General features: G+C 39.7%; 1 protein-coding gene across 1 annotated transcript; it reads left to right on the top strand.

The window, feature by feature from the left end:
- Nucleotides 1–25,941, top strand: LOC106087289 (uncharacterized). Its single transcript, XM_013252280.2, has 9 exons — nucleotides 1–1,148; nucleotides 14,752–15,314; nucleotides 15,386–15,630; nucleotides 18,640–19,139; nucleotides 19,195–19,561; nucleotides 19,626–19,818; nucleotides 24,445–25,150; nucleotides 25,217–25,583; nucleotides 25,655–25,941. Exons 1-9 carry the CDS (start codon nucleotides 156–158, stop codon nucleotides 25,843–25,845), a joined length of 4,125 nt encoding a protein of 1,374 aa, XP_013107734.2. The 5' UTR covers nucleotides 1–155; the 3' UTR covers nucleotides 25,846–25,941.
- The last annotated feature ends 1,945 nt before the right edge of the window (nucleotides 25,942–27,886 follow it).

Genomic DNA, 27,886 nt, shown 5'->3' with positions numbered 1-27,886 from the left:
TTAAGTGAATCGTGAAGGTTGTTGGCCCACACCGTGTCTATTTTCGAATCGCTGCTCGTTGGTTTTGTTATCGGTCTACTGCATAAATAGAAGAAGATACATCAATTGATTAGCTTAATTTTTCGTGAACATATAATTGCGTCAGCGCCTTAAACATGGGTTTGCGTAGTTCCAAACATTCACCCAAAAGCTATGACATAGCCCCTGTGGTTTCAGATAAAGATTTTAGTTACAAGAAAACTCCAAGGCCATTGCCTGAAGTGATTATAACACCAGAAACACCAGTGGGGAATACACCAATTGAAAATGGGAATAGCGAATTGGCAACGCTCACACCAACCGAAACGAATGGAACAGTTGACAATGTAATACCTGCAACCGTTGAAACTGTAACTTCCTCCACTGTTGAAACTGTAGCACCCATTGCCACTTCCCTTGTTGAAGAAACACAAGAAAAATCTACGGATAATCAGCCTGAAGTTTCTGGTATTCCTTCCTGGGTAAATGAGGATAATTTCAAACCCTTGCTTGCCCAATTATATCCTCAATTTTCGGAAATTATAAGCTTAGAAGCCAAACCAGCTTTAGCCCCTGGTGAAAACTATGCCACTCTTATGTTAAGAGTTAAAATTACTATTAAACTGATGAATGCCAGCACGCTTGATCTCTCCTTTATGCTAAAGGTGGCCCATGACAATCCGCAAATGATGGAAATGCTTAAGCGCATAAACTTCTTTGATACTGAAAATGCTGTCTACAATGATGTGATACCTGAGATGGAGGACATGTATCGTCAAGCTGGTGTGGAAGTGCACTTTGGAGCCAAAGCATATCGTTTGGGTCCCGAGGCCCCCGGTGCCTATTATGTTCTATTGGATGATTTAGGCTTGCTTGGCTATAAAAATACCAATCGTTTAGAATGCTTGAACCAGGAACACACCGAGGCTGTTTTACGCAAAATGGCTATGTTCCATGCCGCGTCGGCATTTAGGGCAGAAACTAAAGGCAAATATCCAACTACTTTCTCGCCGGATAGGGAAGATCCTTTTGCCCGTGCCATGATTCAACAAATGTTTGGTTCATTCAAAAAACCTTTTCTGGATAATATTCATCGTTTTGAGAATGGTGAAAAATACGCCGAATCTATGGTAAGTTAGATGCATGAATTTCCAAAAAGAGAGGGAGAGAGAAGGATACAGTCAATCGCGTTTTAGCTGCTAAGACGTAAGAGAATAATTTATTCTATAAAGGTAATGGAACACAACACAGGAAATGCTCGATTGCTCTATCGTAATCAAGACATTAGGATGAAGCATATATAAGCCCCATATATCAATGCTAATTTGTGAGACGTGTTAGAGTACTAAGTAATCTATATTTCGGAATCCTTTCCCTTTTTTTTCAACCAACGCGCAGGGGATATCCCCTATAAACGCAGTGCAATGCGTTGGTGAATGGAATTAGAACAAGTAAAAGCGTGATTGGTTCGGCCGGGCCGAATCTTATATACCCTCTACCATAGATGACATTAGTCATGTTCTTTACCTGGTGTCTCTTTAAAGTCAAACAAACGATAATGGATAAAAATCGCTATGGGAGCTATATCAGGTAATGGACCGATTCGGGCCATACTTGGCTTGGATGTTAAAGACCATAGTAGACGCCATTGTATAAAATTTCAACCAAATCGGATAAGAATAACGCCCTCTTAAGGATCAAGAACTAAAATCGGGAGATCATTTTATATAGGAGTTATATGTTTTATTTTAGTGCTTTATAGAGCAAATCCGGATTATTCGTTTCTCATTATCTGTTATTATATGTCATCGATAACATATCAGTACAACTTTTCACTACTATTTTATCCAGGACATCTGACTTGCACTGTATGGGGCGAATATAAAACTCAGCAAATATTTTTATACCCTCCACTAATTTCGTCATTCTGTTTGTAACACCTCGAAATATGCGTCTAAGACCCCAAAAAGTATATATATTCTTGAACGTCATGTCATTTTAAGTCGATCTAGCCATGTCCGTCCGTCCGTCCGTCTGTATGTCGAAAGCACGCTAACTTTCGAAGGAGTAAAGTTAGCCGCTTGAAATTTTGCACAAATACTTTTTATTAGTGTAGGTACTTTTTATTAGTGGTATAGTAAATGGGCCAAATCGGTCCATGTTTTGATATAGCTGCCATATAAACCGATCTTGGGTCTAGACTTCTTGAGCCTCTAGAGGACGCATTTCTTATCCGATTTAATTGAAATTTTGCACATAGTGTTTTGGTATCACTTCCAACAACTACGCTAAGTATGGTTTACAACTGCGTTAAGTATGGTTTATGATATAGCTGCCATATAAACCGATCTTGGGTCATGACTTCTTGAGCCTCTAGAGAGCGCAATTCTCGTCTTGAGCCAATAAAACGCGCAATTCTCATCCGATTTGGCTGAAATTTTGCATGAGGTGTTTTGTTATGTTCCAATAACTGTGATAAGTATGGCGTAAATCGATATAGAACCTGATATAGCTGCCATATAAACCGATCTGGGATCTTGACTTCTTCAACCTCTAGAGGGCGCAATTCTCATCCGATTTGGCCGAAATTTTGTACAACGGCTTCTCTCATTACCTTCAACATACGTGACTAATATGGTCGATCAATAGCTTGATACAGCTCCCATATAAACTAATCTCCCGATTTTGCTTCTTGAGCCCCTACAGGGCGAATTCTTATCCGAATGAACTGAAATATTACGCAATGACATCTGCAATGTTCAGCATTCATTTATGGTCCGAATCGGACTATAACTTGATATAGGTCCAATAGCATAACAGTTCTTATTCAATATTCTATGTTTGTCTTAAAAGAGATACCGCGCATAGAACATGACAAATGCGATCAATGGTGGAGGGTATATAAGATTCGGCCCGGCCGAACTTAGCGCGCTCTTACTTGTAATTGTTATTTTTGATGTTTGGGTATTTTTGTGATTTGTTAAATTTTCTGTTCTTCGCATTTTGTAAGGCGTTTCTTGTGATTTTGGTTGTGACTATTTATATTCTGCTTGTATTGGAAATTCTATAATATTTTTATTGAATTTTATTATGTTCGTCACTTAGGTGCCGGTATCTGTTAAACACGAAAGCCGAGCAATGAGAAAGAAAATGCTCCAACGTCTCATCATCTTCTCCGCATGCCCGACACATGCTATCACTAGCCACATCGATTTTACATAAGTGAGCTCCTTCTAACTTCCTCTCAGTAATAACCTCGTCTTCTCACGATCTGGATCCCCCCATGGAATTTTCGCCGTCCTACCGACCGTTTCGCTGTTCCACAGGGTTGTTTGTGCATTCATCGCCCACGCCCTTAACTCGGACGGCGTCGACCCTAAAGGCTTCGGATTAACCAAGTTTATTGCCGACAGTCCTCTGGCACTCACCTCCAACTCGTCTGCCTTTCATTCCCCCTTACTCCGTTATGGGCTAGCACCCAAACGATGCGGATTTTGCCATTCTCTCCTTCTTACACTGCAAGACAGTTCGTGACCTTACCGTCCTGGTTGTTATTGCCCTTATGGAAATTTTATTGTCCGTAAAGATGTTCACATTCGACGTCCTCAGGTTAGCACCACACCACACCGGATCTCCGTCTGTAGGACCGTATTATGGTCAGGCAGTCTAAAAAAGATGTCAGTCCCTGGGTTCTCAATGTAAACCCCCAGGCCCACTCTGTCCTCTAGCTTTGATCCATCCGTGTAAGATGATCTTCCAGACGGCAATGCTAGTGTTCCGTCAATCAAATATTGTGCCGCTGGCAGCAGTACCTCGCACTCGACATCAAGGTTCATCTCAGATATCCGATCGGAAACCTCTTCCCTTCCTTCCAGGTTTCCTATCGTCGCCGCGATTATACAGCGATGATATGAGCTGCTCCCATCCTCAATCCATTCTCCCATCGCCGTAAGTCTCATAGCCGCAGTGGCTGCCTCACACTTAATCTGTATGTCAATGGGTCGGATATCTAGAATAGTCTGCAGTGCCCTAGAGACTATTCTAGATGCCCAGAGACAATTCAAGATGTCTATTCGCTTCGCCAATGCCAAGACAACATGTTCTCTGAACCTGTTGTATGGTCCTTATGTTGCACTATTTCCACCAAACTACTGAGGCGTATGTAAGTATTGGTCGAATCGCGCTCCTGTAGAGCCAGTGAAAACTACGGCCCGTCTACATAGTGCCCAACATCTGTGAGCCTTCTTAGTACGCTCCAGAATGTGACATTTGCAATTTAGTTTCCTGTCAAAGATTACTTCTAGGTATTTGACCTTGTCAGATATCGAAATCGTCTTATTGAGGAAACGTGGTGCGTTAAATTAGCCCAACTTCGTCTTCCTCGTGTAGACGCATATGTCAGTCTTCTGTGTATTAACATTGAGACCCCTGTGCTTATCCCAGTCAGATGCCATATGCAAAACCCTTTCAGCCCTTCTGCATAGCTGGTTCGGATCCTTACCTTCTTCTTTTTGAATAATTTCCAATTTATTTTAGAATAACTTCCAATTTATTTTGCATGGATGATTTTTTTAGCCATTCTTGCATTACATGAGCTTGATGTGACAGTTCCGAGTCTTGTTGTTACGTCCATGGTCTTCGACCGAAAAGGCTCCAAAATAGCTTCCAAAACATTTTCCCGACAATAAGTTGTATTTACGACTTCACGCTCGATGATAACCATCGGTGCACATACCATACTTGTGATGGAAAACTACCATCACTTGAGATGGAAAATTACGGATGGTCATTCGTAGGCTCGTAGACCGCCGTAGTTCAGAGGTTAGCATATCCGCTTATGTCGCTGAACGCCTGGGATTGAATGCTGGCGAAAACATCAGAAACAAGTAAAAGCGTGCTAAGTTCGGCCGGGCCGAATCTTATATACCCTCCACCATGGATCGCATTAGTCGAGTTCTTTTCCCGGCATCTCTTCTTAGGCAAAAAAAAGGATAAGGAAAAGAAAAGACTTGCTCTGCTATTAGAGCGATATCAAGATATGGTCCAGTTTGGACCACAATTAAATCATATGTTCGAGACCTGTGTAAAATGTCAGCCAATTCGAATAAGAATTGCGCCCTTTGTGGGCTCAAGAAGTAAAATAGAGAGATCGATTTATATGGGAGCTGTATTGGGCTATAGACCGATTCAGACCGTAATAAACAGGTATGTTAATGGTCATGAGAGAATCCGTCGTACAAAATTTCAGGCAAATCGGATAATAGTTGCGACCTCTAGAGGCTCAAGAAGTCAAGATCCCAGATTGGTTTATATGGCAGCTATATCAGGTTATGAACCGACTTGTACTTTATTTGACATAGTTGTTGAAAGTAACAATAAAAAACGTCTTGCGAAATTTCAGCCAAATCGGAGAGAAATTGCGCCCTCTAGAAGCTCTAGAAGTCAAGTCCCCAGATCTGTTTATATGACAGCTATATCAGGTTATGAACCGATTTGAACCATATTTGGCACAGTTGTTGGATATCATAACAAAATACTATGTGCCAAAATTCATTCAAATTGGATAAGAATTCCGCCTTTAGAGGCTCAAGAAGTCAAGACCCAAGATCGGTTTATATGACAGCTATATAAGGTTATGGACCGATTTGAACCATACTTGGCACAGTTGTTGGATATCGTAACAAAACACGTAGTGCAAAATTTCATTCCAATCGGATAAGAATTGCGCATTCCAGAGGCTCAAGAAGTCAAGACCCCAGATCGGTTTATATGGCAGCTATATCAAAAGATGGACCGATATGGCCCATTTACAATACCAACCGACCTACACTAATAAGAAGTATTTGTGCAAAATTTCAAGCGGCTAGCTTTACTCCTTCGGAAGTTAGCGTGCTTTCGACAGACAGACGGACGGACATGGCTAGATCGACATGAAATTTCACGACGAATATTTCGAGTAGTTACAATCAGAATGACGAAATTAGTATACCCCCCATCTTATGGTGGAGGGTATAAAAAAAATGATAGCGGTGATTATAGACCTCCTTTTCATAGTCGAGTCCCAACGGCGTGCCGCAGTCTTGCGACACCTTTTGGTAAGAAGCTTTTAAATGGCATAGTTATCCCCTCATAATTTCATCAGCATTAGGAGGGGATAACTATGCCATTCAAAAGCTTCTTACCAAAAGGTGTCGCAAGACTGCGGCACGCCGTTTGGACTCGACTATGAAAAGGAGGTCTATTATCATTGAGCTTAAACTTGAATTGGACAGAACTCATTGATATGTCCGAAATTTGCCCCTGCTCCTTAATGGAATGTTTATGGCCAATTTTGCATTTCGATTCGTAAGCTCAAATTCCGATATGTGCGCTCTGTTAGGTAAACACGGAAATCACCATATTCGTGCAGGCACAGCAGCTCATTTGTTTTTTCGTGTCTAAGATCATGACCGCTCCGCTGCGCCTTCTTTATGTCTCTAATGTCTTTTTAGGGAGGGGAAACTTCACCCTGAATGCGGATATCGAATTCGTGCCACTGTAGCCCATGTCTGTGGGGCGACCTCCCATTACTTGGACCTAATTTTATATACCATTTTTTTAATCTACTGCCAAATACTTTTTATTTGAATCCCATATGGACATGAACGTTGTAAATATCAGTTTAGATGAGTTTTGGGGCTGGGTACAATTTTCGTACCCGATGGGCACGATTTTCGTTTTCTAGTCTCTAATACCTTTCATTTCATACTCATATTGTGCCTATCGGTCAACTTTTGATTTTGGGTGGTGTTTTGGTGTATGGGGGAGGGTCCGACCCCATCCGCTATCAAAAAATTTGGGGCGTTCTCCAAGGGTTAGTGTGTCCCCCTATACTTCAATCTGATTTTTTATGCCAGACTCGTAATCAACTCCCGAATACCTTTCATTTGAGCCCCATATTGATATGAACGTTCAATTTGTCTGCTTGGAGGTGTTTTGGGGTTAGGGCGACATCCTGGGTACTTGGACCCAATTGTTAATAAAATATTCGCATTCTTTTCTTCAATACCTTTCATTTGATACCCATATTGTCATATCGGCAGTTTTTTAATATTGGGTGTTGTTTTTGGGGTAATGGGGGAGGGTGTGAAATTTGAAATTTGACACAGTGACTTATATTAGTCTTTTCGACATCCGTGTCGTATATGATTTAGATCGGTTTATTTTTAGATATAGCTACTGTACTTATTAGTATTTGGTCCAAATTGGAACACATTTCGATATAACTGCCATGGGACATAAGGTATGCAATTTTCACCGGATTTTGATGAAAGGTGATTTACATATATACCCGAGGTGTTGGGTATTCCAAGTTCGGCCCCGCCGAACTTAAAGCCTTTTTACTTGTTTTTATCTACTGCCAAATACTTTTAATTTGAGTCCCATATTGACATGAACGTCGTATATATCAGTTTAGATGAATTTTGGGGATGGGGCGGCCCGCTGGGTACAATTTTCGTTTTCTAATCTCTAATACCTTTCATTTCATGCCCATATTGTGCCTATCGGTCGGTGATTTTTGGTGGTGTTTTGGTGTATGGGGGAGGGTCCGACCCCATCCGATATCAAAAAATTTGGGGCGTTCTCCAAGGGTTAGTGTGTCCTCCTATACTTCAATCTGATTTTGTATGCCAGATTCGTAATCTACTCCCGAATACCTTTCATTTGAGCCCCATATTGATATGAACATTCAATTTGTCTGCTTGGAGGTGTTTTGGGGTTAGGGCGATATCCTGGGTACTTGGACCCAATTGTTAATACAACATTCGCATTCTTTTCTTCAATACCTTTCATTTGATACCCATATTGTCACATCGGCCAATTTTTAATTTTGGGTTGGGTTTTTGGGGTAACGGGGGAGGGTCCGCCCCCTTCCGACATCAACAAATTATAAAGTCTGATCCTCCTTCCTGCGCATATCAGCAATCTACTCCCGAATAACTTTCATTTGAGTCCCATTTTGTCATGATCGTCCCATGAACCTATTTTAGGGGGTTTTTGGGGTTGGGGCGGCCCCCAGTTACTTGGACCCAATTCGGAAATTCGCAATCTACTCCAGAATATCTATCATTTGAATTGCATATTGTCCCGATCGGTACACTTTTATTTTGGGTAGTACTTTTGGGGTAAGGGGAAGGGTCCGCCCTTCTTCTGATATCAAAAAATTATATAGCCTATGCTTCCTTCCAGACCAACCTACACAATCTGTGAACATTTCAAAGTAATTGGTTCAGCCCCTTTTTTAATCTATACTGTAGCGTAATCGCAACAGTTATACCCACGAAGATTACTAAATAATCTTAGATTTTTAGAAAATAATTTTTAGAGAATAAATTTTAGAGAGTCCCAGATCAATGTTTGGATTATTTACATAAAAAGGACAAAATGATTATATCCATGGTAGTGAGCATAAAAACATATTCCAATACGAACATATTATTGAGCTTCTGTTCTAGTATTTTAACAATATAGTCCCTTACAGAAGATTCAATTTGGTATCTGTATGGATGTTGGAAATGACTTGGAAATTTTATTATTGAAGCATATCCCAACGCACATTTGCTCGAAATTTCATTTTTCTAAATCAAAACATTACAATCGCAGTCATTATAAGTATCACGAAGATTAGATTTAGTTACTGATAAAGTTTTGAGCGGGAGCAATATCAAGGAGGAAATTTTGACGAGAGTGCATGGTTATATTGATATTTTGTGGTGATAAATTTACCTCTCATCTTATAATGTGAGGGCTCCCTGAGAACGATAGTAACACTACAACACAAACAACAACAAAAACTTACAACTAACCGCCCGATCATCTATTGGCTAGCCACGAAAAACACGATCTAAGAATTGCATGCGATCGAAAATTAGCCAATAATAGTTTAGTTCCAGTTGAGATCTTACAGTGAACCGTGAAGGTTGGTTCACTCCGTGTCTATTTCCGAATCGCTGGTCGTTGGTTTTGTTATCGGTCTACTGCATGAATAGAAGAAGATACATCAATTGATTAGCTTAATTTTTCGTGAACATATAATTGCGTCAGCGCCTTAAACATGGGTTTGCGTAGTTCCAAACATTCACCCAAAAGCTATGACATAGCCCCTGTGGTTTCAGATAAAGGTTTGATCCATAAGAAAACGCCATTACCTGAAGTTATTATAACACCAGAAACACCAGTGGAGAATACACCAATTGAAAATGGCAATAGTAAATTGGCAATGCTCACACAAACCGAGACAAATGGAACAGTTGACAATGTAATACCTGCAACCGTTGAAGCTGTAACATCCTCCACTGTTGAAACTGCAGCACCCATTGCCACTTCCCTTGTTATAGAAACACAAGAAAAACCTGCGGATAATCGGCCCCAAGATCCTCGTATTCCCTCCTGGGTAAATAAGGATAATTTCAAATCTCTTCTTGCCCAATTATATCCTCAATTTTCGGAAATTATAAGCCTGGAAGCCAAACCAGCTTTAGCCCCTGGTGAAAACTATGCCACTCTTATGTTAAGAGTTAAAATTACCATTAAACAAAAGGATGCAAGCACCCTTGATCTCTCCTTTATGCTTAAGGTGGCCCATGACAATCCGGAAATGATGGAAATGCTAAAGCGCATGAATTTCTTTGATGTTGAAAATGCTGTCTACAATGATGTGATACCCGAATTGGAGGACATGTATCGTCAAGCTGATGTAGAGGTACAATTTGGTGCCAAAGCACATCGATTGGGTCCCGAGGTCGCCGCTTCCTATTATGTTCTTTTGGATGATTTAGGCTTGCTTGGCTACAAAAATGCCAATCGTTTAGAATGCTTGGACCAGGAACACACTGAGGCTGTTTTACGCAAAATGGCTAAATTTCATGCTGCTTCTGCTTGCAGAGCGCAAACTAAAGGTGCATACCCAGCAACTTTTTCTTCAGACATGGATGATCCTTTTGCTCGTGCCATGATGCAGCAAATGTTTGGTTCATTCAATAAATCATTTATGGATAATATTCATCGTTTTGAGAATGGTGAAAAATATAGGGACTCCATGGTAAGTTTGGTGCATGTATTGTTACAATAGAAACGCAGAGAGAACAAGTAAGAGCATGCTAAGTTCGGCCGGGCCGTATCTAATATACCCTCCACCACGGATCGCATTTGTTGAGTTCTATGCGCGGTATCTCTTTATATCAAGTTATAGTCCGATTCGGATGCTGAACATTGTAGAAGTTATTGCGTAATATTTCAGTTCATTCGGAATTCGGAAGAAGAAGCAAAATCGAGAGATTGGTTTATATGGGAGCTGTATCAAGCTATTGATCGATTCAGACCATAATAGACGCGTATGTTGAAGGTCATGAGAGAAGCCGTTGTACAAAATGTCTTCCAAATCGGACGAGAATAGCGCCCCCTAGAGGCTCAAGAAGTCAAGACCCAAGATCGGTTTATATGGCAGCTATATCAAAATATGGACAGATTTAAACCGTACTTAGCGCAGTTGTTGGAAGTAATACCAAAACACCGCGTGGAAAATTTCAGTCAAATCGGACGAGAATTGCGCCCCTTAGGGGCGAAGTCAAGATCCAAGATATGTTTATATGGCAGCTATATCAAAACATGGACCGATTTGAACCATACTTAGCGCAGTTGTTGGAAGTAATACCGAAACACCACGTGCAAAATTTCAGCAAATCAGATGAGAACTGCGCCCTCTAGAAGCTCAAGAAGTCAAAACCCAAGATCGGTTTATATGACAGTTATATCAAAAAATTTGACAGATTTGGACCATTTACAATTCCAACCGACCTACGCTAATAAGAAGTATTTTTGAAAAATTTCAAGCGGCTAGCTTCACTCCTTCAAAAGTTAGCGCCCTTTCGACAGACAGACGGACGGACGGACATGGCTAGTTCGACATAAAATTACATGACGTTCAAGAATATATGTACTTTGTGGGGTCTCAGACGCATATCTCGAAGTTTTACAAACAGAATGACGAAATTAGTATACCAGCATTCTTTGGTGGAGGGTATACAAATAGAGAGGGAGAAAATATCGTGTAAGCTGCTAATGTGTTAGAAAATCACGGATTAGAATGTGTAGGAATAAACTTAATCGTGAAATGAGATAATTAAATTTTTGTTCCTCCAAAGTCAACGTAGAGTAGAGCAGAAGTAGGCGTGTCCGCCTACGTCGAATCCTGGCGAGAACATCGGAAAAAAATTTCCAACGGTGGCGAAGTTTGTGAAGTACTATACTCTGCATAGACGCCATATAAAAACTGCTCCCCGAAAATGTGTCGAACGGGGACACGCCTTTTACAAATTTTCATTTGCAAAGTTAACGTATAATTCTGTTTTGTCCCTGGATTTGGCTAGGTCGTTTCTGAAGATAAACTCTGGGGAAACCTTGGACAAACTCGTAAACGATTTACTCACTCACCCTAGCACATAAAAAGTAGGTTAGGTTAGGTTGGAAGAAAATGAGCCCCATACCACACCTAAGCCAGTAATCGACTTTTTGTGTGCTCTAAACGCAAAAAAAAATAACCCCGAAAAAGAAAATCCAAGTCAGAAATTCTGTGCTACATACAAAAGCCCTATTTTTATACCCACCACCGACGGATGGGGGTATATTCATTTTGTCATTCTGTTTGCAACACATCGAAATATCACTTTGCGACCCTATAAAGTATATATATTCTTGATCAGCGTAAAAATCTAAGACGATCTAGACATGTCCGTCCGTCTGTCTGTTGAAATCACGCTACAGTCTTCAAAAATAGAGATATTGAGCTGAAACTCTGCACAGAGTCTTTTTTTGTCCATAAGCAGGTTAAGTTCGAAGATGGGCTATATCGGACTATATCTTGATATAGCCCCCATATAGACCGATCCGCCGATTTAGGGTCTTTGGCCAATAAAAGCCACATTTATTACCCGATTTTGCTGAAATTTGGGACAGTGAGTTGTGTTAGGGCCATCGACATTCCCCGTCAATTTGGCTCAGATCGGTCCAGATTTGGATATAGCAGCCATATAGACCGATCCTCCGATTTAAGGTCTTAGGCCTATAAAAGCCACATTTATTATCCGATTTTGCTAAAATTGGGGACAGTGAGTTGTCTTCGGCCTTTCGACATCCTCCGTCAATATAGCTCAGATCGGTCCAGATTTGAATATAGCTGCCATATAGACCGATCCTCCAATTTAGGGTCTTAGGCCCATAAAAGCCACTTTTATCATCCGATTTTGCTGAAATTTGGGACAGTGAGTTGTGTTAGGCCCTTCAACGTCCTTCGTCAATTTGGCTCAGATCGGTCCAGATTTGGATATAGCTGCCATATAGACCGATCCGCCGATTTAGGGTCATTGGCCCATAAAAGCTACATTTAGTATCCGATTTTGCTGAAATTTGGAAAAGTGAGTTGTCTAGGCCCTTCGACATCCTCCGTGAATATGATTCAGATCGGTTCAGATTTGGATATAGCTGCCATATAGACCTATCCTGCAATTTAGGATATTAGGCCCATAAAAGCCACACTTATTATCCGATTTTGCGGAAATGTGGGGCAGTGAGTTGTGTTAGGCCCTTCAACATCCTCCGTCAATTTGGCTCAGATCGGTCCAGATTTGGAAATAGCTGACATATAGACCGATCTCTAGGTTTTAAGTTTTGGGGCCATAAAAAGCGCATTTATTGTCCGATGTTGCCGAAAATTTGGGACAAAGAGTTAAGTTAAGCCCCTCCACATATTTCTGCAATTTGGTCTAGATCGATCAAGATTTGCATATAGCTGTCATATAGACCGATCTCTCGATTTAAAGTCTTGGCCCCATAAAAGGCGCATTTTTAATCCGATTGCACTGAAATTTGACACACTGACTTACGTTATGCTTTTCGATATCCGTGTCGTATTTAGTTCAGATCGGTTTCTTTTTAGATATAACTACTAAAAAGACCAATATTTTGTTATATACAATTGAACAATGACGTTTACTTATTAGTATTTGGTCCAAATCGGAACATATAATGTTATAGCTGCTATGGGGCATAAGGTATGAGTTTTGAACCGGATTTTGAAGAAAGGTGGTTTACATATATATCCGAGGTGGTGGGTATCCAAAGTTCGGCCCGGCCGAAGTTAACGCCTTTTTACTTGTTTTTCCATGTCAAGTCCCTAAGATGGTTCTTTTCTGGTAATGTGTCCTCACCTATATGCCGATGTCTATTAGTCGCGAAAGCCGACAATGATACGTTCCAACGTCTCATCATCTTCCTCGTTAGCTTTAGATATGCTTTATAACATCGAAAGCTATACTGACTAATAAAACAAGTAACAAGTAAAAAGGCATTAAAATCGGCCGAGCCGAACTTTGGATACCCACCACCTCGGGTATATATGTAAACCACCTTTTATCACAATCCGGTAAAAATGCACCCTTAGCAACTATGCAAATATGGTCCGATTTGTACCAAATTCTGCACGGATATTGAGTGGTCTAATAAATGTAATTGGTCTTTTTGGCAGCTATATCCACATATAGGATACGGATGTAGAAAAGCCGAAAATAATTCACTGTGTCAAATTTCAGCGAAATTGGATTATAAATGCGCCTTTTATGGGCCTAAGACCTAAAATCGGGGGATCGGTCTTTACGGCAACTATATCGAAATCTGGACCGATCTGGGCCAAACTGACGAAGGATATCAAAGGGTTTAACGCAACTCATTGTCCCAAATTTCAGCAAAATCGGATATTAAATATTGCTAAATCGGCGGATCGGTCAATATGGGGGTTATATCAAGATATAGTCTGATACAGCCCATCTTCGAACTTAATCTGCTTATGGACAAAGAAAGAATCTGTGCAAAGTTTCAGCTCAATATCTCTTTTTTTGAAGACTGTAGCGTGATTTTAACAGGCAGACGGACGGACATGGCTAGATCGTCTTAGAGTTTTACGCAGATCAAGAATATATATACTTTATAGGGTCGTAAATGGATATTTCGATGTGTTTCAAAGGGAATGACAAAATGAATATGCCCCCATCCTTCGGTGATTGGTAAAAAAAATTATGGAATCAATAATTTTTTTAATTGACAACAATTTTATTTTCAATTAAAATTTTAATTGAAAATTGTATGGCTATTTTTTTCTGTGTACTTTGTTGTACCGTACTATAGTGGACCTCTAACTGTATTCTTCATTTTCCTTTTATGATCTCTTACCTCCACCATGGGGGACCAATGTGGCGCAGACGTTAGCATGCCAGCGTATGACGCTAAGCACTTCGTTTTGAATATCAGACAAATTTTTAGTGTTGGTTATCATCTTCTAATGACAGAGCACGTATGTAAAAACTTCGCGCGAAAGAGGTGTCGCCTTGCGGCACACCGTTCGGACTCGGTTGGGAATAGGAGAACCCTTGTCATTGACCTTAACCTAGTATCGGAAAGCACCCATTGATATGTGAGAAGTTTGTCCACTTTTAACCTCCACCATAACTAGATAAGTGTAGGGGTTATTCTTAACTAGTCATTCCTTTAGCAATTTCTTGAACCAATAATCTTAGACGTCAACGATAACATACATTCTTGATCCGTTTGATGATCTGAGTTGATCTAGATTTGTTCGTTCGTCCGTCGGTGGAAATAACAATAGCGTCTTATTGATTTAATTTTCTTTCTTTAACATTTCAGGACAAATTTTTCGTTAATCTTGTCGATGAATTTGTGTATGGTCGCAAGGCAAACCCAGAGTTTTTCAATGCCCTTAATCATGGTGATTCTTGGTCCAATAACATACTCTTCAAATATGATGCCAATGGCAAAGTGGAAGACTTACTTTTTGTTGATTTCCAAAATACTAATTATTCTTCGCCGGCTCAGGATCTTCACTATTTTCTAATATCATCTACCCAAGTCGATATAAAGGTAGCAAAATATGAATACTTCATACACTTTTATCACAAACACTTGGAGAAGAGCTTGCGTTTGCTGAAATATCCTGAGGATAAAATACCCAGCTTGAGGGATCTACACCAACAACTGATCACTTATGGATCATGGGCTACCATAACCGCATTCATGACAATGGGAGTAGTTCTCTTGGACCCCCATGATGATGCCAAATTTGACAACTTCTTCAGTGATAACAAGGAGGGCTTGGACTTTAAGAATTTACTTTTCTCAAATCCTCGTTATATCAAACACATCAATGAGGTGCTGCCATGGTTGTACAATCACGGTTTTATGGAATCAAGGTACTACGAAAATGACAAAGCAAATAATTTTCTATATATGTATTTTTTTAACTTTAACTCTTCATTTTCAGCATTCCTAGTGACAATACAACCGCTTCAACTGATAAGTTAAGCGTGCCTATTCCAACACAAGAAACAGTGACCGACAAATTCAACTATCCCAATTGGGTGAATGAATCGTATTTCGAAGACATTATACGTGAAGAGTTTGGAAACTACCAGAGAATTTCAAAATTCATCGTCGGTCCCGCAACAAGTGCTGGAGATAACTATGCATCGATAATGTTGAAGATTGATATTGATGTCGAACTAACAGGTATTTAGGAAATTTGGAGAAGTGTTAAATTATTTCTATGCTTTTATGGCAAATTTACTGCCTTATCAGAAATGGACATTTGAAGTTGAGTCACGATGATTTGCGAATTTTTGATAGAGCTATTATCTCAAAGCTTTGGAGGTTCATATATTGGTATAGGTAACTGTTATCAACAACCAAGCATTTTGCTGATGTGCTAAGTATGGTTCAAATCGGTTCATAACCTGGTATAGCTGCCATATGCATCGATCTTGGGTCTTGACTTCTTCAGCTTCTGGAGGACGCAATTCTTATCCCTTTTAGCTGAAATTTCGGACGACGTATTCCTATATAACTTCCAACATTTGTCTTAAGTGTGGTCCTAATCGGTCTATAACCTCATATAGTTGCCATATAAACCGATCCTGGATCTTGACTTCTTGAGACACAGGGTGCAATTCTTATCCGATTTGGCTGAAATTTTGCACGAAATGTTTTATTGTAACATTGAACAACTTTGCTAAGTATGGTTCAAATCGGACTATAAGCAGATATAACTGCCATACAAACTGATCTGGGATCTTGACTTCTTAAGGGCGCAATTCTCATCCGATTGGGCAGAAATTTTGTACAACGGCTTCTCCCATGACCTTCAACATACGTGTTAAATATGGTCCGAATCGATCTATTGCTTGATACAGCTTCCATATAAACCGATCTCCCGATTTAGTTTCTTGAGGTCCTACAAGGCGCAATTCTTATCCGAATGAACTGAAATATACACAATGACTTCAAATTCACTTGTGGTCCGAATCGGACTATAACTTGATATAGCTCCAATAGCATTACAGTTCTTATTCATTATTCTATGTTTGCCTAAAAATAGATACCGCGCAAAAAACTCGACAAATGCTATCCATGATGAAGGGTATATAAGATTCGACCCGGCCGATCTTACTTGTTATACCCTCCACCATAAGATGGGGGGTATACTAATTTCGTCATTCTGATTGTAACTACTCGAAATATTCGTCTGAGACCCCATAAAGTATATATATTCTTGATCGTCGTGACATTTTATGTCGATCTAGCCATGTCCGTCCGTCTGTCCGCCAGTCCGTCCGTCCGTCCGTCTGTCGAAAGCACGCTAACTTCCGAAGGAGTAAAGCTAGCCGCTTGAAATTTTGCACAAATACTTTTATTAGTGTAGGTCGGTTGGTATTGTAAATGGGCCATATCAGTCCATGTTTTTATATAGCTGCCATATAAACCGATCTTGGGTCTTGACTTCTTGAGCCTCTAGAGGGCGCAATTCTTATCCGATTGGAATGGAATTTCGCACGACGTGTTTTGTTATGATACCCAACAACTGTGCCAAGTATGGTTTAAATCGGTCCATAACCTGATATAGCTGCCATATAAACCGATCTTGGGTCTTGACTTCTTGAGCCTCTAGAGTGCGCAATTCTTATCCGATTGAAATGAAATTTTGCACGACGTGTTTTGTTATTATACCCAACAACTGTGCCAAGTATGGTTGAAATCGGTCCATAACCTGATATAGCTGTCATATAAACAGATCTGGGGATTTGACTTCTTGAGCTTCTAGAGGGCGCAATTCCTATCCGATTTGGCTGAAATTTTGCCTGACTTATTTTATTTTTACTTTCAATAACTGTGTCAAATAAGGTTCAAATCGGTTCATAACCTGATATAGCTGCCATATAAACCGATCTGGGATCTTGACTTCTTGACCCCTAGAGGTCGCAATTATTATCCGATATGCCTGAAATTTTGTACGATGGATCCTCTCGTGACCATCAACAAACGTGTTTATTATGGTCTGAATCGGTCTATAGCCCGATGCAGATCCCATATAAATCGTTCTCTCTATTTTACTTCGTGAGCCCCAATGGGCGCAATTCTTATACGAATTGGCTGAAATTTTACATAGATCTCCAACATATAATTTAACTGTGGTCCGAACCGGACTTTACTTGATATCGTTTTAATAGCAGAGCAACTCTTATCTTATATCCTTTTTTGCCTAAGAAGAGATGCCGGGAAAAGAACTCGACAAATGCGATCCATGGTGGAGGGTATATAAGATTCGGCCCGGCCGAACTTAGCACGCTTTTACTTGTTTTAAAATAGGTTGTGCATACTAAAAAGGATGTCAAGTTCAATTTATTGTTGTAATAGAATTCAAACTCATTATTTAACCAATTATAAGCAGATCTCAGTTGGTAATTCAGACCCTCTCAAAGTTTATTATGATTTATTTCGATGTTATGATACACGATTATATAAAATGCGTTCCATTTTCGCACAACATCATTATGGTTTAGTATTATGATCTGCTGTATTCGTAATTTTCCGGACTTGCTTGGGATTATTTTCTTGTACGTACACACACATGCAACAGTGTGATTATTTTTGCCCAATACGGGTCTATATGCTTAAATACGCTCCCTTTGCCTGTAGTAGGATAGAAACAAGTGAATAATTACAGTTCCGGAACTAGAATAATCGTTTGCGGCTATCGAATCACTTTTGCTATTAAAAGTTTTTGGTTTTACAAAGAAGAGAGGTCTTTTTACCGTATGCAAAGCTGCTAAAGGGGTAACATCAAACAATGTTCTATAAATTCAAAAACACTACGTTTGATATGTTGAAGCATAACGTTACAAAGTTACGATAAAAGAAAAACTTCACAATAAAAGTATTTCGTTTGTCTGAAAATCTGCCAAACGTTTTATATTTTGAAGTGTATGGAAAATCTTAACGGGATGGCAGTATTGCTTCGCACAATATAGTGATCTCGACAGATTGGAGTTGTAATGTCAAGACAATTAATAATATTTATACTTAATGGGATCACGGATCCTTGTTTTCTTTTTGAATATTCCGAACTTGAATATACACTGGGCGGCAAAAGCCTACACGAATATCTTATCCCTATTTATTACTTTTAATTCCATTCCAAGATTGGCGTTATGTAATACATTTCTCTTCATTGACATATTTTAGATGAATCACATCGCGATCTCTCATATATGGTGAAAATTCCTCCTAGTGGAGAACAGGCTAAAAAAACTGTTGCTTTCTTTAATTCATTTACAAAGGAAATTAAGGCCTACAATGAAATTATACCTAAGTTTGAAGAGGTATTCCAGAAACAGACCGACATGAAAGTGATATTTGCTCCGAAGAGCCATAAACCAACTAAAGATAATGGCTGCGATACCCTAATATTGGAGAACTTAAGTGTCAAGGGGTTTAAAACTGGTGATCGCCTACAGGGTTTAAACAAGGATCACATTTTGGAGGTACTCAAAAAGCTGGCCCAGTATCATGCAGCGTCTGCTTATTTGTTCGAGAAAGAAGGTCGTTACGACATTGTTTTTGAAAAATCAACATACCAAAGAGAGATCAAGGCTGAAAGGGAGCCTATGTTTAAGAAATTCTATGACATATATCTCAACTGCCTCAGCGGCTATAATGGATGTGAGGAATATAAAGACAGTGTGGTAAGTAACCCTTCCCAATGCTTCTTATTTGTTCTAATAATTCTTCTAACTTCAGAAACTTTTCCTAGACAATGGCTATGATAGTATGGTCGATACATTTGCTGTCGATTTTAACAAATTTAATGTTCTAAACCATGGCGATTGCTGGGTGAACAATATCATGTTCCAATACAATGAGAAGGGCGACATTACCAATACATATTTCGTGGACTATCAAATGGGTCAATATGGCTCTCCTGCCCAGGATCTCTACTACTTTTTGTTAACTTCAGCCAAATTGGAATTGAAATTGGATCATTTTGATTATTTCATACGTTTTTATCATGAACATCTGGAGGCCAATCTAAAGTTGTTGAATTATCCAAAAGCTATACCAACATTGAAGGAGCTTCATATGGAGCTACTACAAAAGGGAGGCTTTGGTAAGTTGTTTACTACAATACATGCCTGCCTACCTAGGTAAAAATGTTTGGAATTTTCTTTCAGCTGTGTATGCTGTTACTGGAGCTTTGGGCGCCATACTTTTGGAACCCAGCGATAATGCCAATTTAGATAATATGCTAAAAGAAGGCGAAGATGGAAATGCTTTCAAGAAAAATATGTACTCAAGTCAACGTTATCGTACAAATGCCGAAGCGATTCTGCCATGGATGTATAGAAGAGGTTTATTCGACTTGAAGTAAGTATTGTCTTAACGTTTACAGTTGTCCGAAATAATATTGATTTAACTTTGTTATAAGTTCTCTTCTATAAGCACTACAATCACAGAATTTGATCGAAATGGGTTGTTATTTGGCTAAGCTCCCGTTTATAAATTAGATTTTGAATAAAACGCAAATTATTTAGGAAATTATTGTACTTACTTTTTTTTTAACCATGACAACTTTGTTATGGTTTAATTGTGTATAGGACAAAATATCGGCCAAATTGACGCCGCGAGCTCGTCGCCACACCACCTTCCCATAATCCAAATTTGGCATGACGCTGAGGCATCATTGAAATTCTATGTCCTTAATGTGCCGAATTATCCCTTGAATTGTGTTAATTTCTATTTCGAGATGAGCTTAGTGATCGAAAATTGTATGCAGCGGAAAAATTCAAAACCACAGGAGATACACCTCAGCAACCATGATTTGACGGAAAAACGAAAGCCACCGGAGATTCAACTCACTAACAATGATTTGACGCGTTACGACCCCTTGGAAAGAGGGGAGTCTTTAGGTGTTATGGTTTCTAAGGTCATACATTGGTAGGTTGTATTTATCTCGAAGAAATTGCTGAATTACATCATATAACACTAACTAAGCTCGATACTTTGTCCTACTGGCTGTGTCATTTTTCCAATTCATGTATGTTTAATTGTAGCGTGGAATTTTTTTCCCCATACCTACAATTGTTTGCAGGCTATACACATGATTTTTGTGGATCGTTTGGAAATTGTGCTGATAGCTTCGAACGCTAAGACAGAGGCAACCGTTCATTAGAGCTGGCAAACCATCGAATGTCACAACATTCCATATTTTCTATATTGTATTTCTAGCAATAAATATCGGTACTATCGTTAATTTCCCAATCCCCTATATTTCAAACGAAAATGAGAAGTAAAATCTGGAAATCGATTTATATGGAAGAAATATCAGTACACAGACCGAATAAAAACAAATTCGGCCGGTCCGAATCCAATATACCCTCCACCATAGATAGCACTTGTCTAGTTCTTTTCCCGACATCTCTTTTTAGGCAAACAGAGGATAAAAGAAAATAATTGCCATAAAATTGGAATTATGGTCCGATTCGGACCATAATTGAATTGAATGTTGGACACCATGCGAGTAAGAATTGCGTCCTTCAGGGCCTCAAGAAATAAAATAGAGAGATCGGTTTATATGGGAGCTGTATCAAGCTATAGACCGATTCGGAATATATTTGACACGTATGTTGAAGATCGTGGGAGAAACCGTTGTACAAATTTTCAGCCAAATAGGATAATAATTACGCCCTCTGGAGGCTCAAGAAGTCAAGATCCCAGATAGGTTTATATGGCAGCTATATTAAGTTATGGATCGATTTGAACCATATTTGGCATAGTTGTTAAAAGTCATAACAAAACACCTCCAGCGAAATTTCAGCCAAATCGAATAAGAATTGCGCCCTCTAGTGGCTCGAGAAGTCAAGATCGGTTCATATTTCAGCTATATCCAAATCTAAACCGATCTAAGCCATATTGAAGAAGAATGTCAAAGGCTCTAACACAATGCACTACCCCAAATTTCAGCGAAATCGGATAATAAATGGTGCTTTTACGGGCCCAAAACCTTAAATCGAGAAATCGGTCTATATAGCAGCTATATCCAAATCTAGACCTATATATGCCATATTCCAGGAAGATGTCGAGGGGCCTAACACAACTCACTGTCCTAAATTTCGGCGAAATGCGCCTTTTATGGGCCCAAACCCCTAAATCGAGAGTTTGGTCTATATGACAGCTATATTTAAATCTGTACCGATTTGAGAAAAATTGAAGAAAACTGTTGAAGGGCCTAACACAACTCACTGTCCCAAATTTCGGCAAAATCGGACAATAAATGCGTCTTTTATGGGCCCAAGACTTTAAATCGAGAGATCGGTCGATATGGCAGCTATATCCAAATCTGGACCGATCTGGGGCAAATTTGGCAAGCTGTCCCAAATTTCAGTAAAATCGGATAATAAATGTCGCTTTTATGAGTCTAAGACCTTAAATCGATCGATCGGTCTATATGGGGGCTATATCAAGATATAGTTCGATGTAGCCCATCTTCAAACTTGACTTGCTTATGAAATAAAAGATAACTTGTGCAAAGTTTCAGCTCAATATCTCTATTATTAAAGACTGTAGCGTGATTTCAACAGACAGAAGGATAGACGGACGCACATGGCTAGATCTTAGATTTTTATGCTGATCAAGAATATATATACTTTATAGGGTCGGAAATGGATATTTCGATGTGTTGCAAACAAAATGACAAAATTAAAGTACCCCCATACTTCGGTGGTGGGTATAATAAAGTCAGTTGGAAGTCATGAGAGAATCAATGTACAAAATTTTAGTCTAATCGGATGAAAATTGTGCCCTCTATAGGCGCGATGTATCTTAAAGTGTCGCATTGTTTATTTTTGTTAAATTTTGCAAAAAATTTAACTTTACAAAAGCGTCGATAGGAAAAATAACAATCGATATTCAGACAGAAAATAAAATATCGATATTATCCAAAGTGCCATCGATATTTTACCAGCTCTACCATTCATTGTTGTCAGAATTTTTTGTATATGCCCAATGGATATTACCACCAAATAAGATAACACGGGTTATGAATTTGTCGCGCAAAAGAACCTTTCTCGTTGGGGAAAAGTTTTTACATGGCATAGTACCTAACAAATGTCGCTGCAAATTTTTTGATGCTCTCGCTAGGATTCTAATCACCCAGGCGTCCAGCATCATAAGCGGCCGGTACTGTAGCCTCCATGGCCGATTATGCTGCTAACCTATAAACCAAACAGTCACTCTTTGTGGCTGCATTGGTTTTCCGGCAATTAGCCTTGGACTATCATTCGCTCAAATGCTGTAATTCTCCTTAACGAGCTAAGTTGGAGACATACATATGTGAATTTTACGTACCAAGTTTCTGAAAAATTTCAGCCAAATCGGACAAAAATTGCGGCTTCGAGGGGCTCAGGATGTCACATCGGGAGATCGGTTTATATGGGAGCTATATCAGGTTATAGATTGATTTGGACCATACTGTTGTTGGGAGTCATAACAGAATATTATGTGCAAAATTTCAACCAAATCGGATGAAAATTGAGGCTAAAGAAGTCAATTAGGAAGATCGATTTTTATGGGATCTATATCAGGTTCTTGACCGATTTGGACCGTACTTAGCACAGTTATTGGAAGACATAACATAACACTAATTGCAAAATTAACACTAATTTTCAAATAGGGAGATCGGTTTATATGGGCGCTATATCCAAATCTGAACCGATTTGGCCAATTTGATATCCCCAAAGACCTACATAAATATAAAGTATCTGTGCAAAAGTGTTCAAGCGGCTAGCACAACGCTTTCGACCGCTATCGTGATTTCGACAGACAGACGGACGGATGGAAATGGCTAGATCGACTCAGAGTGTCGAGACGATCAAGAACAAAAATATACTTTATGGGGTCCAGTATTCGTACTAAACTCCGGTTGCCTCATAGACCTCAACAAGTCTAAAGGGGTTGTATCCTACGGATTCAACAAGTTGAAACTGAAGGTCTGTAGAAGCGGTGGGGTTGGGGAATCAGGAGATGACTTAACAGTTGTTGTTGAACACTTGCCTGAGGAACTATCGACCACATCGTTAAAGTCTGGCGGATTGCAGGAGACGGAAAATCCCCTTGCCACAATCCAGAAATGAGGGGATGGCATCGAAACGGGACCCGACAATCCATGTGTGGGAGGGCCACAAAGTTGGACTGGGTTCAAAGTGTGCGCCAGCGGGAAAGCACGGAACTCAGAAAGTACTTCGACAGTAGCAGTTAGTGAAGCATCTAAGGATAAACCGTCTACACCGCAAGTATCCAGTGTCCTGAGGAAGAGTGGTTCCATAGCTTTCTCACCATAGCGAATCTTGTGAGGATGAACTCCTGGTGGAATCAGGAGACGAGACTAACACAACAGTGGTGGAAGTTCTGAAACCTGACTATGGTCTAGTTCTACAGATAAATCTCCACCACTGTAAGGCCGCTTCGGCGGCACTAAAGGTCCTACTGATGGCAGGGGGATTTGACGTGGTTCTTATCCAGGAACCATTGGTGTGTGGAGGAATGGTTCTTGGACGAAGAATTCCGGGATTTAAACGGAGATCTTTGCAATATAATAAGTTGCGGAATGGCTTAGATATAATGTCATAACGACGGTTTTCATAAATACTTTTTACACTGTCAGGCAGCCATAAAATCTTTGGGAAACATACATCTGAGTTCAAAAACCGCCTATGGCTGAACAATTCAAAATTCACCTGCTCTGGGTGACGGGACACAGTGATATCGCAGGTTTGTTTAGCTGATGTGAAGGCGAGACCAGGAACAATTTTGAAGACTGTTTGAAGGCTGCAAGTAACGACTTATGCAGATGCTGTCAAGAAAAGAGGACTATAGAACATCTCCTTTGTGTGTATGTCGCGCACTGGCAACCACAAAGAGTTCAGCCTTAGCTTCTCATTTCTTTGAGAACTAATGTAACCTCTTTCAATATTAAACTTTTCTTATTACTTTTAGTGTCAAATTACCTGAAACATCTTCACCAGCTGCAGGTGAAATGAAAATCGCTACAATACCATCCTGGATTGATGCTAACCACTTCCATAATATACTGAAAACTGATGTTGAACATATTGAACGAATAATTAGCGTAAATGCTGCATCGGCTACAAAAGCGGGTGACAATTATGCTTCTGATCTACTGAGAGTAAAAGTTGAGGCCTCACTTTTAGATGGTAGCATTGTCACCAAATCCTACATTCATAAAATGCCAGTTGATTCGGAGGAAAGCAAGAGCATGTTGGCTATGATGAATTTATATGAGAAAGAAGGTATTATGTACTCCAAATACTTACCTGAATTTGAGAAATTGTATGCTGAACGTGGAAAAAATATTGCATTTGGCCCTAAATATTACAACTTCAGTACCCAAGACACGGAAGAAGATATTATTATACTAGAGGATCTAAGCCAAAGTGGATTTAAATGCATTGATCGTCGTGAAGGCTTGGATATGTCACACACTAAGTGTGTGCTAGAAAAATTGGCTCAATTTCATGCAGCATCCGCTAAATATGTTGAACTGCACGGCCCTTATCCGGCAATGTTTCAGAAGGGCATATATACGGAAGAAACCCGGGCCCTATTTGAAAGTATGGACTCCAGCATTTTCTTTGAATATTTCAAACAGTTCGACAACAATGAGGAGTACATTGACAAAGTGGTGAGCTTCCAAATGGTGTTTTCTTATACAGTTGATATGTACCAACAAAATCTGTTCCTATTATAGCCCGCCTTACAGGCCAATAGTGTGGACTCCAATATTCGCATGAGTATTATTGATCGCAGTGAATTTAATGTCCTGAATCATGGCGACAGTTGGATCAATAACATAATGTTTAAGCACGACAAAGATGGCAATGTCGAGCAAACCTACTACATCGATTACCAAGTTTGCAAATATGGCACTCCGGCTCAGGATCTTTGGTACTTCCTTATGACTTCCACCAAGTTGGATATTAAAGTCGATAGCTTTGACTATTTCATACGGTATTATCATGAGAACTTGGTGGAAAATCTAAAATTATTGGAATTCAGCGGAAATGTGCCAAACCTAAATGAACTGCATCAGACCATGTTGAAATATGGTTTCATGGGTTAGTAAGAAGCAGAGCACCACACATCTCATCGATTTGAAAGTCAATTAAACTTTTGAAAATATTTCCAGGTTACAACACAACCATGGGCACTACCGCCATATGTCTGTTGGAGTCAACTGAAAACGTTAATTTGGCAAATTTCATGGCCGCCACGCCTGAGGGCCGAAAGTTCCGTGATGCTTTGTTTTTGAATGACAAGTATAAGGCAAATGCAGCGATTGTCTATCCATGGCTGGCCCGACGTGGTTGTTTAGGCTAAGATAAAAGTGCTCGTAATTGTTACCTTGTGACCTCTTCACTTATTATTTATTATTTGATTTAAGTACAGGTTAATAATAAATGGTGTTTTTTTAAAGGTGCGGTTTTAAATTTGTTTTTATACCCACCACCGAAGGATGGGTGGTTCGAAGTTGGGCTATATCGGACTATATCTTGATATAGCCCCCATATAGACCGATCCTCCGATTTAGGGTCTTAGGCCCATAAAAGCCACATTTATTATCCGATTTTGCTGAAATTTGGGACAGTAAGTTGTGTTAAGGCCTTTAACATCCTTCTTCAATATGGTTCAAAGGCGCATTTATTTTCCGATTGCACTGAAAGTTGACACAATGACTTACGTTAGGCTTTTCAACATCTTTACGATATTTTAGATATAGATACTAAAAAGACCAATATTTTGTTATATACAATTGAACAATGACTTGTACTTACAAGTATTTGGTCCAGATCGGAACATATTTCGATATAGCTGCTATGGGGCATAAGGAATGCATTTTTCACCGGAATTTGGCGAAAGGTGTTTTACATATATACCCGAAGTGGTGGGTATCCAAAGTCCGGCCCGGCCGAACTTAATGCGTTTTTACTTGTTAATTTCTCATCTTAACAAAAGAATAGGTTTGGTTAAAGTGGCAGTCCGCCATCAGACTCACTAAGATGGTTTCGTCGTTTGTGATACCACAGGAACAGGAGAATGAAAATTCCTTCAAGTTCGTACCGATGAACCATCCAAATCGCTTCAAAAGCCCAACAACTTGCGAATGTTTTCATCCGTTAAATCAGACAAGTTCTCAATGAAATGAAAACAGTGCCAGTTTTGAGTGCCAGTTCGTGACATATACATAGCAGATGTTCTAAAGTCTTTTCCTCTTCGATGTCCTCACAGAAGTCAAAAGTCGTTGCTGGCAACTTTTAGTCTGTCAGCATATTTTCCTATCACACAGTGACCTGTCAAGACGGTCGCAATGACTGAGACGTCTGACAGCAAAATGGTAGACCTCTTCAAGTCTAAATAAGGCCACATAACTTAGCAATGCTCACAGATCCCCCCTTTGTGACCATCTAACATTCGTAGCCCTTCGGGACTGATCCTAAAGACATAGCTTACTTGTCGCTACTTGTCCCCTAGCATGTGTAAGGTAGTCCCTAGTCTCGCAAGTTCATCCGCTTAACAATTCCCTGGGTTATCTCTGTGGTCCGGAAGAACAAGTGACAAGAACAAGTTTTTTTAATACACACTGCAGTGGTCGGAGAATCTATTCGATATGACCAGATCTTTAGAGAACACCCCAAAGTCCACCTGGTCGTTTAATTTGGGACCATCCGTATAAAAGTCTATCAACCTTCTACTACCAGGAATATCGTAGTTCCAATCTGTTCTATCAAGAATAGTGGTACAGTGCTTTTTATCAAAAAGTGGCTCAGGCAGGGTATAATCCCCACTGGTTGGAATATTGAACATTGTATCAAATGTTAACACCATAGCCGCCACATGACCCAAGAGAAAGCTCCCTTAGTCTCACGCCTGTGGTAGCAGCAATTTGTCTAGCCACAATTTCCGGAGACTTTAGGTTAGGTTGAAAAAAGTGAGCAGATATTAATCCGCCCATGCCACTATGGACATACACCAAAGCCGGTAATTGGCTTGTTGTGCGCTCTAAATACAAAAAAGTTACCTCGAAAAAGAAAATCTAAGTTAGGAATTCCGTGCTACTTACAAAATCTTTAATTGTTTCCATGGCACTCCCCAAGTTGGTTAATGTCTGGTACAGTGTACCCACATAAGTGTCTGTTCGACGCGAAAGCCGTGTAATGACAAAGGAAATGCACCAAGGTCTCATCATCTTCCCCTCATGCCCAACACATGCTATCGCTTGCCGCACCGATTTAATATAAGTGAGCTTGTAGTCCTATGTGTCCCGTCATGATACCAATAGCTATACTGACCTCCTTCTTGCATCCTTTCAGTAAAAGCCTCGTATTCTCATGATCTGGATCGCACCTTAGAATTTTCGCAG

The sequence above is a fragment of the Stomoxys calcitrans genome, chromosome 2 (genome assembly GCF_963082655.1).
Source record: "Stomoxys calcitrans chromosome 2, idStoCalc2.1, whole genome shotgun sequence".
NCBI lineage: Eukaryota > Metazoa > Arthropoda > Insecta > Diptera > Muscidae > Stomoxys > Stomoxys calcitrans.
This window is presented reverse-complemented; position numbering and strand designations above follow the sequence as displayed.

Excerpts from the sequence above, each read along its gene's own strand:
- LOC106087289 (XM_013252280.2), top strand. The coding sequence starts at position 156 with ATGGGTTTGCGTAGTTCCAAACATTCACCCAAAAGCTATGACATAGCC. Across the intron at positions 15,631-18,639 it reads TATTGATGTCGAACTAACAG|ATGAATCACATCGCGATCTC; the intron begins GTATTTAGGAAA and ends GACATATTTTAG. Across the intron at positions 19,819-24,444 it reads AGAGGTTTATTCGACTTGAA|TGTCAAATTACCTGAAACAT; the intron begins GTAAGTATTGTC and ends TATTACTTTTAG.